At 43.7% G+C, this 16213-nt stretch overlaps 1 protein-coding gene across 3 annotated transcripts in view; it reads left to right on the forward strand.

Moving 5' to 3' along the window:
- Nucleotides 1-16213, forward strand: part of XPO7 (exportin 7) — an 89297-nt gene that overhangs the window by 69100 nt on the left and 3984 nt on the right. For all 3 annotated transcript variants that reach the window (XM_052644714.1, XM_052644716.1, XM_052644715.1), the window contains exons 12-25: nucleotides 474-667; nucleotides 1099-1204; nucleotides 3382-3517; nucleotides 4065-4138; nucleotides 5296-5376; nucleotides 6540-6603; nucleotides 7275-7383; nucleotides 8289-8395; nucleotides 10625-10713; nucleotides 11427-11534; nucleotides 13400-13482; nucleotides 13723-13937; nucleotides 14175-14313; nucleotides 15586-15746. In XM_052644714.1, the coding sequence (XP_052500674.1) occupies nucleotides 474-667; nucleotides 1099-1204; nucleotides 3382-3517; nucleotides 4065-4138; nucleotides 5296-5376; nucleotides 6540-6603; nucleotides 7275-7383; nucleotides 8289-8395; nucleotides 10625-10713; nucleotides 11427-11534; nucleotides 13400-13482; nucleotides 13723-13937; nucleotides 14175-14313; nucleotides 15586-15746 (1666 nt within the window). The remainder of the gene's footprint in view (nucleotides 1-473; nucleotides 668-1098; nucleotides 1205-3381; nucleotides 3518-4064; nucleotides 4139-5295; nucleotides 5377-6539; nucleotides 6604-7274; nucleotides 7384-8288; nucleotides 8396-10624; nucleotides 10714-11426; nucleotides 11535-13399; nucleotides 13483-13722; nucleotides 13938-14174; nucleotides 14314-15585; nucleotides 15747-16213) is intronic.

Genomic DNA, 16213 nt, shown 5'->3' on the forward strand with positions numbered 1-16213 from the left:
TTGATGCAGGAATATTGTATATGACATGCCACGGCCCATGGAGGGTTCATGTTACATGTAGAAGCATACAGTACCTCCCGAAAATCTGAAGATTTCTGAATTCCAAAAGCCATCTGATCACAGAACAAGTGGCCTCACAGCAGGGATAGGCTACTTGTAGTCTTAGAGTTTACTATAGTCAGGAACAAACGAAAGGCTGAGAGCTGGGAGCTTTCAGGGTTGAGAAGCATAGGACTGGGAAAATCACTGCAGACAGATGTTACGGGGCTAGGGATTGAAAGATACTTCAGGAGACTGATGCTTGGGTGAGACCCCTGCCTTCAGCCCGTTCTTACCTTCCTTGGTAAAAAGTTGTGTTGGGATATGGGCCTCTATGGCAGCACATGGTGGCAGAATGGAGGAGGAGCGCTGCTGTGACAGGGAAGTCAGTAACATGCTTTAAGAGGGCTCCTTCCTTCTTCTGTTGGGAGTAGAGATGGACTGGAAGATCCCCTGGAGGATACGGGTCTGGTCCAGCAGCAGTTGGACCAGCTGTCTACCATCGGGCGCTGTGAATACGAGAAGACGTGTGCGCTGCTCGTGCAGTTGTTTGACCAGTCTGCCCAGTCCTACCAGGAGCTGCTCCAGAGTGCCAGCGCCAGCCCCATGGACATCGCAGTGCAGGAAGGTAAGTGGACACCCAACTGCCGTCAGCACCCTTTCACTCATTGTCACCTCCCTTTCACCTCTCCCCTTCAGAAAACTTTCCGTCACAGTTAGCTTCATATAAACAAGAATATTTGATAATAGTGCCATGGGGAACTAGGGAAGAGCGACTGAAGTCCTGTCTGTAGTGGATGTGTTTAAGGAACTACTGCATTCTAAAACTAATGACCCTGTCTGGTAGGGGAGCCTTGGTTATCTAATGAGTTTTGCCCTTGGTATCACCCTTACTAAAGCAGAGGAGTAGCTGTTCTCTGAAGGACCAGTCTGACTTCAGGGCCTTTTCGCTTTCTTAAGATTAAGAGAGTTCACAGTAAGAAGTGAACCTCACAGTGAGGAATTTCTTCTTGCAGTGACGACTGGAGGTGACACTAATGGGCCTTCTTCCTGTTGCAGGAAGGCTGACGTGGCTGGTTTACATCATTGGTGCCGTGATTGGTGGCCGGGTCTCTTTTGCCAGCACCGATGAGCAGGATGCTATGGACGGCGAGCTTGTCTGTCGGTAAGTGCTCACACGGAGGCGTCCCGTTTCACTGCTCTGACCCTCCCACCCCCTTTTGGGTCCTGAGACCATGGGAATTTGACATGCTTCTGTTAGTGCTGTTCTTCCCATTTACAAAGTATAATTTATGAAGCTGATTGCCGGTGAAAATGAAAAACTGTTACAAGTCCAGATTCCACAGTTTTTATAAATACAGCACCAGCCATGCCTACAATCTTTACTAAAAAACCATCTGCAGTAATTCAGCTAGAAAATAAATTGTGGTTATAGAATTAAGAGTATAAGTAGGATACAGAGTGGAGAGTAGCTTTTAGTTCTGTTTAAGTGCAATATCTCAGAGTTAATGAAAATGTGGATGCTTTTGCCTTGCCTAATAGTCTAATACGAAGTCTAATAGGAAACTTTGGGTCTTCAAATTTCCCTAAAGATGAGTTACAGAATTTCTATAGCCTTTCAGATGTCTTGACATACCCTTTTCCATCTACAGGATTTCAAGTTATTTTGTGTCTGTGTAATTCTCATCTTACTAAAAACCTGTAAATGAGCATTTAGTGATTTCTGAAAGTCTACTTACCGTTGAAATAAAAAGACAGGATTTTTAAAAATCTTTTTAAACCTCTGCAGCAGAGATTCTCAGACCTTTTTCTTCAGGACTCCTTACCATCTTAAAAAGTATAGAGGTCCTCAAAGAACTTGTGCATGTGAGCTATATCTATCAATATTTAACTATATTTTTCAGAAGAAATGAATGAGAAGAGTAGCTTTGTTTTAATGTCTGGCACAGTAAAAGTCAGCTGGGTTCTCCTCTCTTCTTCTGCATTCAGACTGTAGTGATATCACACGGCTTATAGCCTCTGGAAAAACCCCACTGCACCCTCCTGTGAGAGTGCGAGTGAAAAGGCAAATAATGTTTTAGTATTTTTATGAAGGGCTTTCCAGGTGACTGATAGTAGAGAATCCACCCCCCAAGCAGGAGACTTGGGTTCGATCCTTGGGTGGAGAGGATCCCCTGGAGGAGGAAATGGCAAGCCACTCCAGTATTCTTGCTTGGGAAATCCCAAGGGATCCTGGCAGGCTATAGTCCATGGGGTTGATAAAGAGTCAGACACGAGTGAGCAACTAAATAACAATTTTTATAAATATGGTTTGTGACCTTGCAAGGAACTGCTACCCTGAAGGGTTCTAAAGTTGCAGATGCTCTCCTTAGACATTTTAACATAACGCCTTAGAGTTTATTGGTCCCTAGACATTTCAGTCCATAATTTTTATTCTCATGCTGAAAATCCCCATTTGTCTCTTTCCACCCCCACCTTATTTATCAGATGCTCATCTGCCCTGATTGAACAAAGACTTAATAAAGATGAAATCCAGTACCGTTCTGATTCTGTAGCCTTGTGTAATACTGTGTGTGTGTCATAATATAAATTGAGTTTAGACAATTTCTCGTATACTGGTTCTCAACTTGAGTGTTCCAGAACAGTGACTGAGTCCAGTGCACTCATGATATCACAAAATGTTCAATAGTTTGTTACCTATTTTCACATCATCAAAATGTCAGATGACTCACTTATAATAACATCATTCTTACTCATCCAGCAACCACTAACTTGCATTCCAATATGCTTTCTTTTCGGGGAATGGGTGCAGGTGAAAGTGATGAAGTCACAGGTAGCATATCAGCTCTTGGTCCCTGGAAGTGTTCCCTGCCTGTGGGCATCGTCCTTCATGTGTCTGCTTTCCTTTTATGGCTCCGTGAGAAAAAAGATTGAGAGCCACTGGCTTAGTCCTGTCACCATCATTTTATAGCTGTGGAACTGGGGCTAAGAAAATAAAATTGCTGTACTTGAGTTCTCATGGAAGTTTCAGGGATGACCATTACCCTAGTACTAGTATTTTTCCCCACTATTTTTTAGCAGTTACGAGTTCTGCCTCCATCTATAGAATCTCAGGGGACTGGAAGTTTTAAATATCTAGTCATTCATATTTCTTGGCTGTGGTTCCTGAGCTGCCGAAGGCAAGAATTTTGTTCCCTAGTGGAGCTTAGAGCCTGCAGAGAAAGCCTTTCCAATAGGATGATAGGTGAGGGGAGGGGGCCTATGCCTGTTTTCAGGGAGGTTGGTTTTTGTGGTGACCAGGATATCCTGCTGTTGAGAGAATCATTGCTTTTCCTCCTCCAGGGTGCTCCAGCTGATGAACCTAACAGACTCTCGCTTGGCTCAGGCGGGTAACGAGAAACTAGAATTGGCCATGCTGAGCTTTTTTGAACAGTTTCGTAAGATCTACATTGGGGACCAGGTGCAGAAATCCTCTAAGGTAACACACTCTGAGTTGGATCCATTCAGTGCTCACTTCTGCTTGTGGAGTTTCTGAGTAAAAGAAATGGCTGTTAACAGTTTCGATACAGTCTCCAGTATCAGAATAATCCAAATAGTTCCTCTTGGTCTGTAGAATTTCGGGAGACTCCTCAAAGACTCCTGAAAGAGTAGAAGTCAGCTAGATTCTCCTCTCGGCTTCGCATTCAGTCTTCATGTACTTCATGTGCTTAATAAATGAGCAGTCACAACATCCATTGGTCTCCCCTAAATTGGCATTCTTAGTCCCTATGTATATGAATTGGATGTTCAAAACAGCAGAAGGTTTTGACAGTCTTTTTATCATTTTAAGGTTGAAGATAACATGTACCCAGTATTTAGTAGTACTCAGAAACTAGCTCATTCTGTCAGTAAAGACTTCCCCAGGATTGTTGTTCATATTCGTCTTATGGTTTTAACCTCCTGCATGAGGACAGAAACAGTACTGGGATATGGTTTTTCTTATCTGTATTTTCTGGTTACTTTCTTTTCCCCAAACACACCACCAGCTGTACCGCCGACTCTCAGAGGTTCTGGGCCTGAATGACGAGACCATGGTCCTCAGTGTCTTCATAGGAAAAATGTAAGTGTTCTGGCTCGCCCTCAGCAAGAGCCCCTTGCAGTCCTGCTGCAGCTGTAAAATGTGATCTTGGCATTGTGCTGCCAGTGCCTTGGTATTCCAGCATTGATCGTTTGCGTCAGAAACTTGTGCATTTGAGTGTGTGACAAGCTGTGCTTAGAGATACGGCCCGGCCCCAGAGCATTCCAGGCTTGAACAGGCAAGGATTTCATTATGTCCATGTGGCATCTCATCGGCAGCCTCTGAAATCACGGGGAACCTGTTGGGGCAAACCTGTTGTGACATTAGCGAAACAGACCTTCCTCCCCAGCCTCTCGCCAGGTCACCCTCCTGCCCAGAGGCCCCGAGCCCGCTTTCATTTTCTGATGCTGATTGCTACTAGGTGTGCCCCCAGGAGGGGAGCCCCACTCTAATTAAAACGGGCTTACTCCTCTCAGGAACCTTTACACCTTTTCAGAGTCTTGAATCGCAAAAATCAAGTGCTGTTATTTGAATTATCTTCAAAGTTGGAGCTCCTGATTGGCCCTTTTTGGTTCTTTTCTTTTTTTTTTTTAGTTATGCCGCTTTGTTTACATTTCCCCCTTTTTTAGGAGCTCAATTTATCAACGCACACAGTAGTAGCCAAATAAATATATCACCCAGGGCTGTGTGCAGTGCGCCATTTTGGCTCCTTCCAACCATCCTGGACCTAAACACTCATATCCGTGAGCTGGTTAATCACTTAAGATGAAAAAAGCAAAGGGGGTCTAAAGGACTCTGCCAGCCAAGAATCCAGAAGCAAGGGCTACTAGAATTCTGCAGCTGACAGTGGATGGTGCAGTTGCAGAATTGCATACGTCTGCATGTTATCACTGCCGCAGAAATCTCTTGCCCTTGCTGCAGAAATCAGCCCTGGAGTGCCCCAGAATTCCAAGGGCCTGGGTATGGGCCAGTGTAGCTTTGGAACCAAGTAGTGAAGATTATCTGAAGGATAATTTTTCTAGTCAACCAAATGTAAGTACGGAGATTTTATACCCATTTTCTGTGGTTGTGATGTCTGTGAATTGTTGATGCAGGTGTGTGGTGACTCGTGATGGATGATTTTCTTCTTCTCCCAACTCTCCAGAACACCAGGCATATCAAAAGTGTCTCCTGCTTTTTCTTTTCTTTTTGTCCTCCAGCATCACCAACCTGAAGTACTGGGGCCGTTGTGAACCAATCACCTCCAAGACACTACAGCTTCTCAATGACCTCTCCATTGGATATCCTTTTCTAAGCTGGCTTCTGGGTGAAACAGGGACCATGGTGTTACACAGTCTGAGAAATCAGGGCCTCTTCCATTTCTACCTTAATTTAGCTTTATGTATACCTAAGTATGGGCTTCCCAGATGGTACTAGTGGTAAAGAACCCCCTGGAGGAGGACATGGCAACCCACTCCAGTATTCTTGCCTGGAGAATCCCATGAACAGAGAAGTCTGGCAGACTACAGTCCATAGGGTTGCAAAGAGTAACTGAAGCAGTTTAGCACACACACATACTTAAATATTTTCCATTCTCCTCAGAACCAAAGGCGATACCCACATACAATTCAGGACTAATTCCAGACCTTAAAAGTGAGCCAGCTGACAAACTAATCATCTTGTTAAGTCACTTAATTGTGTCATACTCTTTTGTGACCTCATGGACTGTAGCCCACCAAGCTCCTCTGAAATGGTCTCCCAAAGATTTATTCCTGGCTATCTCCCAGATCTACAAATCCCCAACAGGTCTTTCTGATAGGTACACACTCTTTGAAGCCAAGGTTTTAGGATAGGTAGCAGTAAAGTCCGTCTGGATTTTTCTATCAGCTTATAGGTAGAAGCAGCCTGATCATAAACTTTGCAATAAAAGTAGTGGCTACACACCCTCTTGACTTGGATTCAATCTGCTGTAAAGGTTGAATTGCTCCAAAACAGCTTATCACACCAGGGGTCTACAAGAGAAGTAAACCCTATAAAAATTATTTGGATGACTTTTTTCATACAGAGCTAGTCTCATTCTAAATGCATAGGAGAGAGGTTTATTCACACCTACAGTGGGTGCCGTACACAGGCTTTAGGGCTTAATTCTCTTTCAGAAGCCCCGTTGAGAAAAGCTTCTCTAGGATATCATGATTCTTAAGGGAAACTGCTGGGTTAGCTATTTTCTTACACACAGACTTCGAGATGGGTATTCTTTCACCTATCATTTAAAATGCTATTTAGAAGAGAATACCTTTTTCCCCCCATTTGGCAGTGTCATATTCAAGTGGTTAAGACAAATAGGCTATCCAGGCATGGGATTCATAGTAAAGGAAGAAACTGCTCTCACCTAGAAGGTGCCCATTCTGCAGCAGAGATCTTCCTTTGCATCACACTTTCCTTGACCCTCTTCCTTTGTCCTTACATACAGTAGTGTGAGGAAGCTAGTGAAGCTGAGTGCGGTACAGTTCATGCTGAACAATCACACGGTGAGTGGTTGAGCCCCTTTCCTGGTCCTGCTCTCCAGCCACCACCCCGCCCACATCCTCTCAGCAGTGGACATGTTCACAGTGAGCTCCGTGGTGCTCAGTCCTTCACACTGCCAGGGGACGCTTAGTGTCATCAGAGCTACTCTTTCGGATCCAGATAATCTGAGTTATGGTGAAGTCACTGACTGTTGGAGAAGGCAGTGGCACCCCACTCCAGTACTCTTGCCTGGAAAATCCCACGGGTGAAGGAGCCTGGTAGGCTGCAGTCCATGGGGTCGCTAAGAGTTGGACATGACTGAGCGACTTGACTTTCACTTTTCACTTTCGTGCATATGAGAAGGAAATGGCAACCCACTCCAGTGTTCATGCCTGGAGAATCCTAGGGACGGGGGAGCCTGGTGGGCTGCTGTCTGTGGGGTCGCACAGAATCAGACACGACTGAAGCAACTTAGCAGCAGCAGCAGCACCAACTATTACTCTTACTAAAATAACTTAGTTGTAGATAACAATAACAGTTTAAAAAAATTTTTTTAATACTCCTCATTTACCATTAAGGAATGATGATATGGCCATTAGCTTGAAAGGGCTCAGTAATTCTAAAATTACTGGCTTGCATTCTGCCTCTAACCCTGTGTTTTTATTTTTGTAACTTGTTTTCTTTTTTTCAATAGAGCGAGCACTTTTCATTTTTGGGTATTAACAATCAGTCCAACCTGACAGACATGCGGTGTCGAACTACCTTCTACACAGCACTTGGGCGTCTCCTCATGGTGGATTTAGGTACTGCAGTAAATCCTAGTGGCTAGTGAAGTAATTTGGCATTGTTCTCAATTTTTACGCGACGATAGAAAACTAAATGTTGGGAGAAGTCTTTGCTGTTGTTTCAAAAATATCTGAAAGTACAGTTTGATTTCACCAAGAACAGATTGTGGTATCATGATCCCTGTAACTGGAAGAGAATTACAGTATGTGTCTGAAGTTTTCATCTGATAGGTTTTAAAATTCTATTCATGATTCTCATCTGTAAGATAAAGGAATTGAGAATTGAGAATCCTAAATCCATCTCATTGGCCAGATAATCCCTCCTGCCACATTGAGGTGCAGCCCACCTGAGACGGCCAGCATTCCTCAGCACCCACTTCCCTGACATGGACGAACCAGGAGAGCTTATGTATCTTTCTAGCTCTGGTTGTGATATTAGCAGTTTGGGCTCAGCCTACAACCTGAAGCTTAATAGTATCATAATTTTTAGCTATTTAGGTTTAATCCTACTAAACTTACGAGGTAAAACCTTCTATGTTTATGAAGGATTACTTAAAAAGGGAGGGGGAGTAATAAAAAAGAAACTCCTCCACATGCACCTAATTCAGGTTCAGGTCTCATCTAGTTCTCATACACCAGACTCGGTCATTTCTCATCAGAATCTTTGATATTGAACCTCAGTATTAAAAAATTGGGGCATTCCTGAGTTAGATGATTTCTGCTGTGATGATTTTTCTAGTTTAAAAAATTATCTCTCTACATAATTTTATTCTGAAATTACTACTAGTACCTACTGGGATAATCAAGGACTGCTCTGAATTATCCCTGGGTCTGTACTTCCTGTATAGCAACTTACTTTTCACGCATACCACAACCTTGCACGTTTTGTATTGCGGTCACAGCCCAGGTTATTTTCCTTACAGGAGAGGATGAAGACCAGTACGAGCAGTTCATGCTGCCGCTCACAGCGGCATTTGAGGCTGTGGCCCAGATGTTCAGCACTAACAGTTTCAACGAACAAGAGGCAAAGGTAAGTCCTTCACCCACTGATTGATCAGCTTCTGGTTAAGGGCTAGTCCCTGAGAGAGACTGGATTGGATAGCACTGCAGAAAATAGTGTTTTATCTATAGATTTTTCTACTGATACAGCTCTTTATTCAGTCTCTTGGATTCCTGGGATTTTTAAATAGAAGAACCAACATAAACTGTATAAACTTTATTTTTATGTTAAAGTGTTTATGTTCTTAAACAGTTCTTAGGATTTTTTATCTTTAAGTTTTCACATGTATTAGCATAATGTTACTATGTTTTCTCATTGCCTTTTTAATCTCTGAAGTATATTTGGTCGTGTCTCCTTTTCATTTTTAATACTGCTTATTAGTGCTTTCTTTCGTTTTTCTAGACGTCTTGCCAGAGATTTGTTCGTTTATTAGTCTGCTCATGGCACACAAAAGAATTCTTTATTTTTTCTTTTTCTTTGTGTTACTTCTGTTTTATCTGTGTTTGCTATTTCATTCATTTCTGCTCTTAATCTTTATCTTCATACCTTTTACTTGAATCTATTCTGTGGTTGCCACTTCACTTTTCAATCTCTTCTTTCCTAATACAGTCATTTAAAACTATAAATGTCTCTCTAGGTGTATTATTTCATAAATGTTGTTTTGTTTTGTTTTTTTAATTAGTGTAAAAAAAAAAAACATATAATACATTTCAGCCATTTTTAAGTGGTTTAGTAGCAGTAAGTTTTCACATTGTTTTGAAACAGGTCTCCGGAATCCACAAGCTATGATATATAGCATCTTTCGTTATCATTCAGCTTTTTGCATTTTATTTCCATTAAGATTTCATATTTGACCCATGAGTCATTTAGAAGGGTTTGTAAATTTCCATATAAATGGAATTTTAAAGTTACCTTCAGTTATTGATTTCTAGCTGTCAGAATAGCCATCTTTTTTTTTTTTTGCTTTCCTTCTCTTCTTGTTTCTTGCACACTTGTACTCTTTACCTATAGATCTCTGTACCAAAACCAGAAACAGTGGACTATTAATATTTGTAGGACTTTTCTGTAGTGTTCATGACTCTAATAATGAGTTTTAGAGCCACCAAATAGCCCAGTGTTATTGCCCTCTAAAATGCCATACTTTACCTGACATTATAAAATTCTCCTTTTTCATCTCTAGAAAGCCTCTGGGTGTTCTCTTTTCAAATTAACAAGGAAGTCAGAGAGCAATGCCAGTTACCAAACTCCATCCTCTTTACTCTGGTGTACTGCAGTCTGAGATGGGTACTACTATCAAGGATAACAGGGATAGCAGCCCCTTCTCCATCATATTAGTTCTGTACAAAACAAGTAAAATTAATGAAAGAACCACCTTGGCCATGAACTACAACCATCACTATATCTTTGTCATGTCTCATGTAACAAGCCCATGTCTTAGACTTAAAGTGGAGTTTATGGTATCAGTTTAGGAACAGAGCTGTAAGCAGACCATTAACAAAAATGCAGACGTTTTTTTACAAACGAGTCAGGATACCCAGTGTACCTACTTGTGGCTGTTAGCTTTTGGAAAGTGGTTCCATTGCTCTTCAGGGCCCACTAGTCAATATTCTGTTGAGAAAGAGAGCTTTGGATTTGGAATCTTGGTGTCCTAACCCTGGTTCTCTTGCTGCCTTCCGGCAGGACTGTAAACAAATTATTGACCTCACTGGGTCACAGGCTCTTAGTATTAGTCCTTTATAGGTCCAAGATCCGATGCATTAGTCTTCTTTCTAGATAGCACAACCAAAAGGCAGATGGTCTTGCAGACTTCTATGCTGCTCCTGGCAGGGTCTGTATTTGCATTCCTGTGGCACTGACACCTTTGTAACTAGATGTGGTACCAGACCTTTAGGGATATGACTCTTCTCCGTCTTCTTGTATGTGCTTTTTTGCCTTTTTCTCCCCCACCTCTTCTTGAATAAGCTTTTTTGCTTTTCTATTTTTTATATACAATTTATCACATTAATGTCTTAAAATCTTATCATCCTCTGTTTTTGCTATGATGGGCCAGGAAACTATCCCTTTCTCTGGATATGAAAAGCATCCAAAACTAGTTTTCCAGAAGAGATTGCACTTCTCTCTCCAGTATGGGAGAGATTGAGTCAGAATACTGCGAAGGAGTATTTGTTGAATGATGGGAGAAGGAAGATGAAATTCCCATCGGGTGGTGATAGGTTTTGTGTTTCTTCTGTCTTAACATACTTTTGCTTTCTGCCACAGCGAACTCTAGTTGGCCTTGTAAGAGACCTGAGAGGAATAGCTTTTGCCTTCAATGCCAAGACCAGCTTCATGATGCTGTTCGAATGGATGTATCCTAACCTAAGCTGGGAGTGCACCTCCACAAGCTTTACCTGGAGGGTGAATGGGTGATGGAGTCATTGGAGAAGGTGGGAGGAAGGAATTTTGAGGCTGAGAAGGTGAAGAGTTACCCAAAAGGCAGCCATATCTTTCGAGTTCTCATTCCTCAGTGATCCAATGACATGAAGCTGCCTGGTCATTGAGATTGAGAAGTGAGTGAGGTGGGGCTCCTCGGTTTCTATTTGGGGTTCCAATTATAAATCCCTTTGGAATTATTGCATGTGAATTTTGCTACACTTAGAAAAGAGACTTTTCAATCTACTAATAAGACAGCTGTACTAGGAGTTAGAAAGGCTAAGCTTACTAACTTCATAACCTGTAACAAAGCACTTAACATCCAAGTGCCTCCATTTCCTCAAACAGTTATGTCCAGTTATGCTTCCCTGTCACCTCACAGAGGTGGTAAGAGGACAGATAACAGGATGAAATGCGTTGTGCTTCTCAGAAGAAAGGCATTATGTAAGTTAAAGTGTGTCTTTGGATGCCTTTTGCAAGGTAAAGGACACATAGTTGCTCTAGAACCTTCTGTTCAGAAAGATGCTAAGATTAGCACGCAGGAGACAGGAAATCAGAGAACTGTAATTTGGCAGTTTGTGCCTGACCAGTGTTGAGAAATTCTGTACCTTTCTGTATTCAGAATTCTTCCTTAGCTTTTCATTTACAGCTACCCCTCCTACATGCCCATCCTGCAGCGGGCCATTGAGCTGTGGTACCATGACCCAGCCTGTACTACACCTGTGCTCAAGCTGATGGCCGAACTGGTCCACAACAGGTAAGCAGGGAGATTCTCAAAAGGCCCCGCTGCCCTTCATCTGAGCGGGCCCTACGATTATTTGTTTTACCTAGTGTTTTCAGCAGATTATAGAGGGTACTAAGATTCACTGCTGTCAAACTTTGAAAACCTCTGATAGACTGTGTTCTGTTTTTGTTTGTTTGAAAGAAGGATGTCCCCACCCACACAGACCCATAGCGGCTTGCAGGAAGTAAGTCACTTTTAAAAAACGCCTCAAGATACCCACTCTTAAGTGAATCTGGCAACCAAGAGTCTCAATTATAAATTTCTTTTTCATTTATTTATTTTTAATTGAAGGATAATTACAACAGGGATCAGACATAAGTATACATAGGTCCCATTATGTATTCATTGTTAGGCAGATGACAGCTGAATCAGTGAAGGTTTATCTTAAATTAAGAAAGATTTCCAAAATACTACATTTTAGATTTGCCCAGCAGTTTAGGGGCGTAAAGAAAAGACCACTTCAGCACCTTGACTTCACTAGAACTTCAGCTCTGCGTCTGCCTTGCATCTGTCCTGGCACACCTGAGAGAGAGAGTCATGTTTACAGCTACCTTAGTGAAGAAGTGGGTCATAGTCACGGAAGTTGCAGCCACCTGTGAGGCTTATAGTTAAGACTTGCTTATAAAATAAACATTTAAGAACATCTGCTCTTTGCCACTTAGGCACTTTGATATTGATTGTGCCAGACAAAACCTTGTCCACTTAGATGTTACATTCTGGCGGGACGATAGACAGTAAAACAAGTGTGGAAGATCATTTGAAAAAAGTAAGATAATAAAACAAGGGAGTCAAAGAAGAGAAGGATTCTCAGAGACAGTAATATAGATGGACCAGAAGCATTCTGGCATTCCCTGCAAGGAGAGGGAAAAAGCAGTCAAAACAGAGAAAAGAACTGCAGTGGCCCGGAGACGGAATGAGCTTGCTGGCTGAAGCCTAGGGAAGGCAGGGAGGCCATGGTGGGCGCCCAGCCAGAGACATCACGCTGCAGCTCAGTACAGCAGTAGTGAGGCGTGGTGTGCACTCAGTAAGTGGGAAGCTATGGAGCATGGTAAGCAGGGATCAGAATGATCTCCTGGACATTATTTAAAGGTGTCCTCGCTTCACGTGGATAATGAGACCCTAGGGGCAAGAGTGGAAGCAGAAGGACCTCACAGCTGGCAGGTGGGTTCAGGGCATATTGGAGAGCTAGATCTTGATGGATTCTCTGTGGCAGGGGGGAGAAGAATCAAGAGGACTCGTGTTGGTCTGAGGCCTTACCAGCCATGAGGTCAGCAGCCTCATTAAGCAGTAGAGGAGCAAGCCAAGGAGGAGAACTCTGGCCTAGGGGACAGTCAGGAATGCAAAGCTCAGGTTGTTGACGTTGTTTGCCCTCCCGGCTTGACTCCCCAGGTAGCACACTCAGTGCCTTCACAGCTTTTGTTCTTCAGAAGTAGGGACGATGCTTGTGTCCCTCCCGCAGTTGCCACTGAAGCTAGAGAGGTAATATATAATAGATTAAAGTCTGCAGGGCTGTGAGTGAGTACAACCAAGCAATGACTGTTCTAGAACCCATACTTTAAATCAAATTGAGAATTTTTTAAAATAATTTTATTTCCAGCTTCATTTCCCTTGTTTCTTTTAAATGTTTTTGGTTTGAGCAGCAGAACTTGAATGTATCATGTTTTTCTTCAAGATACAACAAGCTACATCACTGGTTATCTTGGATTAACTTGGTTATTTCACATTACAATAGGTAGTCTGTGTCTTCACGCAAAAAGTATCACCTAAGGTATTCAGGCAAGAGTGAGTCTTCCAGCAACATATCTCTGACTTTTATCTCCTCTGTGTTATCTGCTCAGATCCCAGCGACTCCAGTTTGATGTCTCATCCCCCAATGGCATCTTACTCTTCAGAGAAACCAGCAAGATGATAACAATGTATGGTAAGCAATTAAGAGGAGCAGTACCCTGGAAGTGAATTCTAGCCCAGTCTCCACTCCGCAGTATGGATCTCAGGCCAGCCCTGGCAGTATCCAGGAGAGCACTGCCGAGGCATGCTGTGTTGTTCATACACTCATGTTACAGTGCCACCCGGTGCCAAGGACTTTTGGACTAATAGAGTTGAGTTGGTGTGTGAACTGTCAGCTACCACGTGATTGAATAAATGTATCTCGTCTACTCAGGCAATCGCATCCTGACACTAGGAGAGGTCCCGAAGGATCAGGTCTACGCACTGAAGCTCAAGGGCATCTCCATCTGTTTCTCCATGCTGAAGGCTGCTCTCAGCGGGAGCTACGTCAATTTTGGAGTCTTCCGTCTCTACGGGGATGATGCCCTGGACAATGCTCTACAGACCTTCATCAAGCTGCTCCTCTCTATCCCCCACAGCGACCTCCTGGTAAGCCCTGAGCTTCATCGTTGACTGAATCTGAGTCCCTCATCACGTCTGTCGTGTTTTTTTTTTTTTTTTTGGCTGAGGCCATGATTGAATGTTTCTCTGAAGAACTAGAAGCTAGCTCCACTGGGCCTTTCTGTCTTCCCATCTAAAGGGCACTAAGCTGTTTATTTCTGATTGTGCTCACACGTGCTGAGGTACACATTGCCTCCACTGACTTTAACCCTGCTTCTCCCACAGGATTACCCCAAGCTCAGCCAGTCTTACTATTCACTACTGGAAGTCCTCACCCAGGACCACATGAACTTTATCGCAAGCCTGGAACCTCATGTCATCATGTATATTCTCTCTTCCATTTCTGAAGGACTTACTGCACTTGGTAAGCACCTGGGTTGGTAGATGGGCTGGCCGATTGGCTTTTACCACCTCACTAAGCAGAAGGGAGAATCTTGCCCCAATAGGATTATTGCTTTGGGGAGTTGACCCTCACACCGGAGTATATAACTCTTGGGAACATCCTCCTCCAGCACATACTTACTGATGCCCTCCTACAGACTAGGCACTAAGGATCTAGTATAGTAATTAGTCCCTGTCCCTTGGGAGCTTTTCATCTGGTAGATGAAATAGACATGTAAACAGATGACTGCCTGTTCCCGCCCTTACCTGTGTAAGCACAGCAGTGGGGGTGAGTACCGAGTGCTGTGGGAGCACCCTGGAAGAATACCTGAACTCCTGGCCTTGAGGGCATCCTGCAGGGCGCTGAATGGGCATCATCAGGTGAACTGGGGAGGAAGCCTCCTGGCATCAGGAACAGCAAGTACTAGCCCCCAAAGGCAAAGAAGAACCAGGAACTCCAGACGGCAAGAGAGGAGTGAGGCAGAGCTGGGGGGAGAGAGGAGGCAGGGCGGATCTAGAGGTCATGGAGGCTGCCCTTCAGCTGGATCAGGGTGTTTGGATCCTAGCCTTAGGGCAGTGGAAGCAGGGGGGCGTTTAACCCAGCGTGCTCCGTAAGTCTTCATCCTATTCCACCTGGCTCTGGTCAACCATTTTGTTACCACACTGCCTGCCAGCCAGCTGTCTTGGTGTGTATGTGTGCAGAGAATAAAATACATTTTTATACTAAGCTGAGCAAAACATAAATAGGAAGAATAAGTCAACTGGAAAATGATCATAATTTATTGCAAATGCAGAGGATGACTTTTGAATTGTCTGCCATGGTGAGTCAGCCACTCCTCTGTGCCACTTCCTTGATATGCACTTACCTCCAGCAGGGTGCATAACTGTGTCTAGATAAAGTCCTTAGCACAGTATCTGGCACAGTAAAAGCACTTGCTCTACTGTAAGCTATTTGTTACTTTTTATGAAGCAGAAGACATAAATCCACATCATATGAAGTCAATAATTTCAGTATTATTTCTATTAGCTATTACGACGAGCTCATTTTCAGATTTGGCATTAAACCCTGCTGTAAGATGAGGGTGAGAGGTATACAGACAGCATCCCCACTGGTAGTCTTGGCTACACCGGCCACGTCCCCAGTCCAGCTAGGTGCCTCTGGGGGGGTCTAAGCTTGGCATCTCACATTCAGCTGCATCGCCAGTGGCAGCTCAGTACCCCTGCTCCGTTCCATCCTTGCCCTGCTTTCTTCCAGACACCATGGTATGCACAGGTTGCTGCTCCTGCCTGGACCACATCGTGACGTACCTCTTCAAGCAGCTTTCACGGAGCACCAAGAAGAGGACGACGCCCCTGACCCAGGAGAGCGACCGCTTCCTGCATATCATGCAGCAGCATCCAGAGATGATCCAGCAGGTGAGGAGTGTGAGGGGCAGGAGGCGGCCTGGGAGAGAGAACCTCTCAGAGGGGGAGGCCCAGCAAGATAAGGGACTTCACCAGAATCTCACCTGGTTAATGCTGCCAAGGAGGATTTTATGCCTTAAAATGACAGCAGATTTTTTAGTTTGCTGAGGGATCACTGAATGTGGATATAGACAATCTGAAAAAGTCAGGTTTTGAATTTTTCTTCTGAGTGTTACACCAGCCCCCATGCCTTGGGCCTGTCCCATGAGCACAATTCTCCTTCCATGACAGTGGCTTTGCTCATGCATTGCTATAAATGGAGCGTGAGTGAGAGTATCCAGCTGTAAAACTTGTACTTCCACTTGCAGAACAGAAGAAGAGTGTAGGACAGAATTCCCAGCAGTCCAGTGGTTAGGACTCCAAGCATTCACTGCTGAGGACGTGGGTTTGATCCCTAGTTGGGAAACTAAGATCCCTGC

Source organism: Budorcas taxicolor, chromosome 8, assembly GCF_023091745.1.
Source record: "Budorcas taxicolor isolate Tak-1 chromosome 8, Takin1.1, whole genome shotgun sequence".
Lineage (NCBI taxonomy): Eukaryota > Metazoa > Chordata > Mammalia > Artiodactyla > Bovidae > Budorcas > Budorcas taxicolor.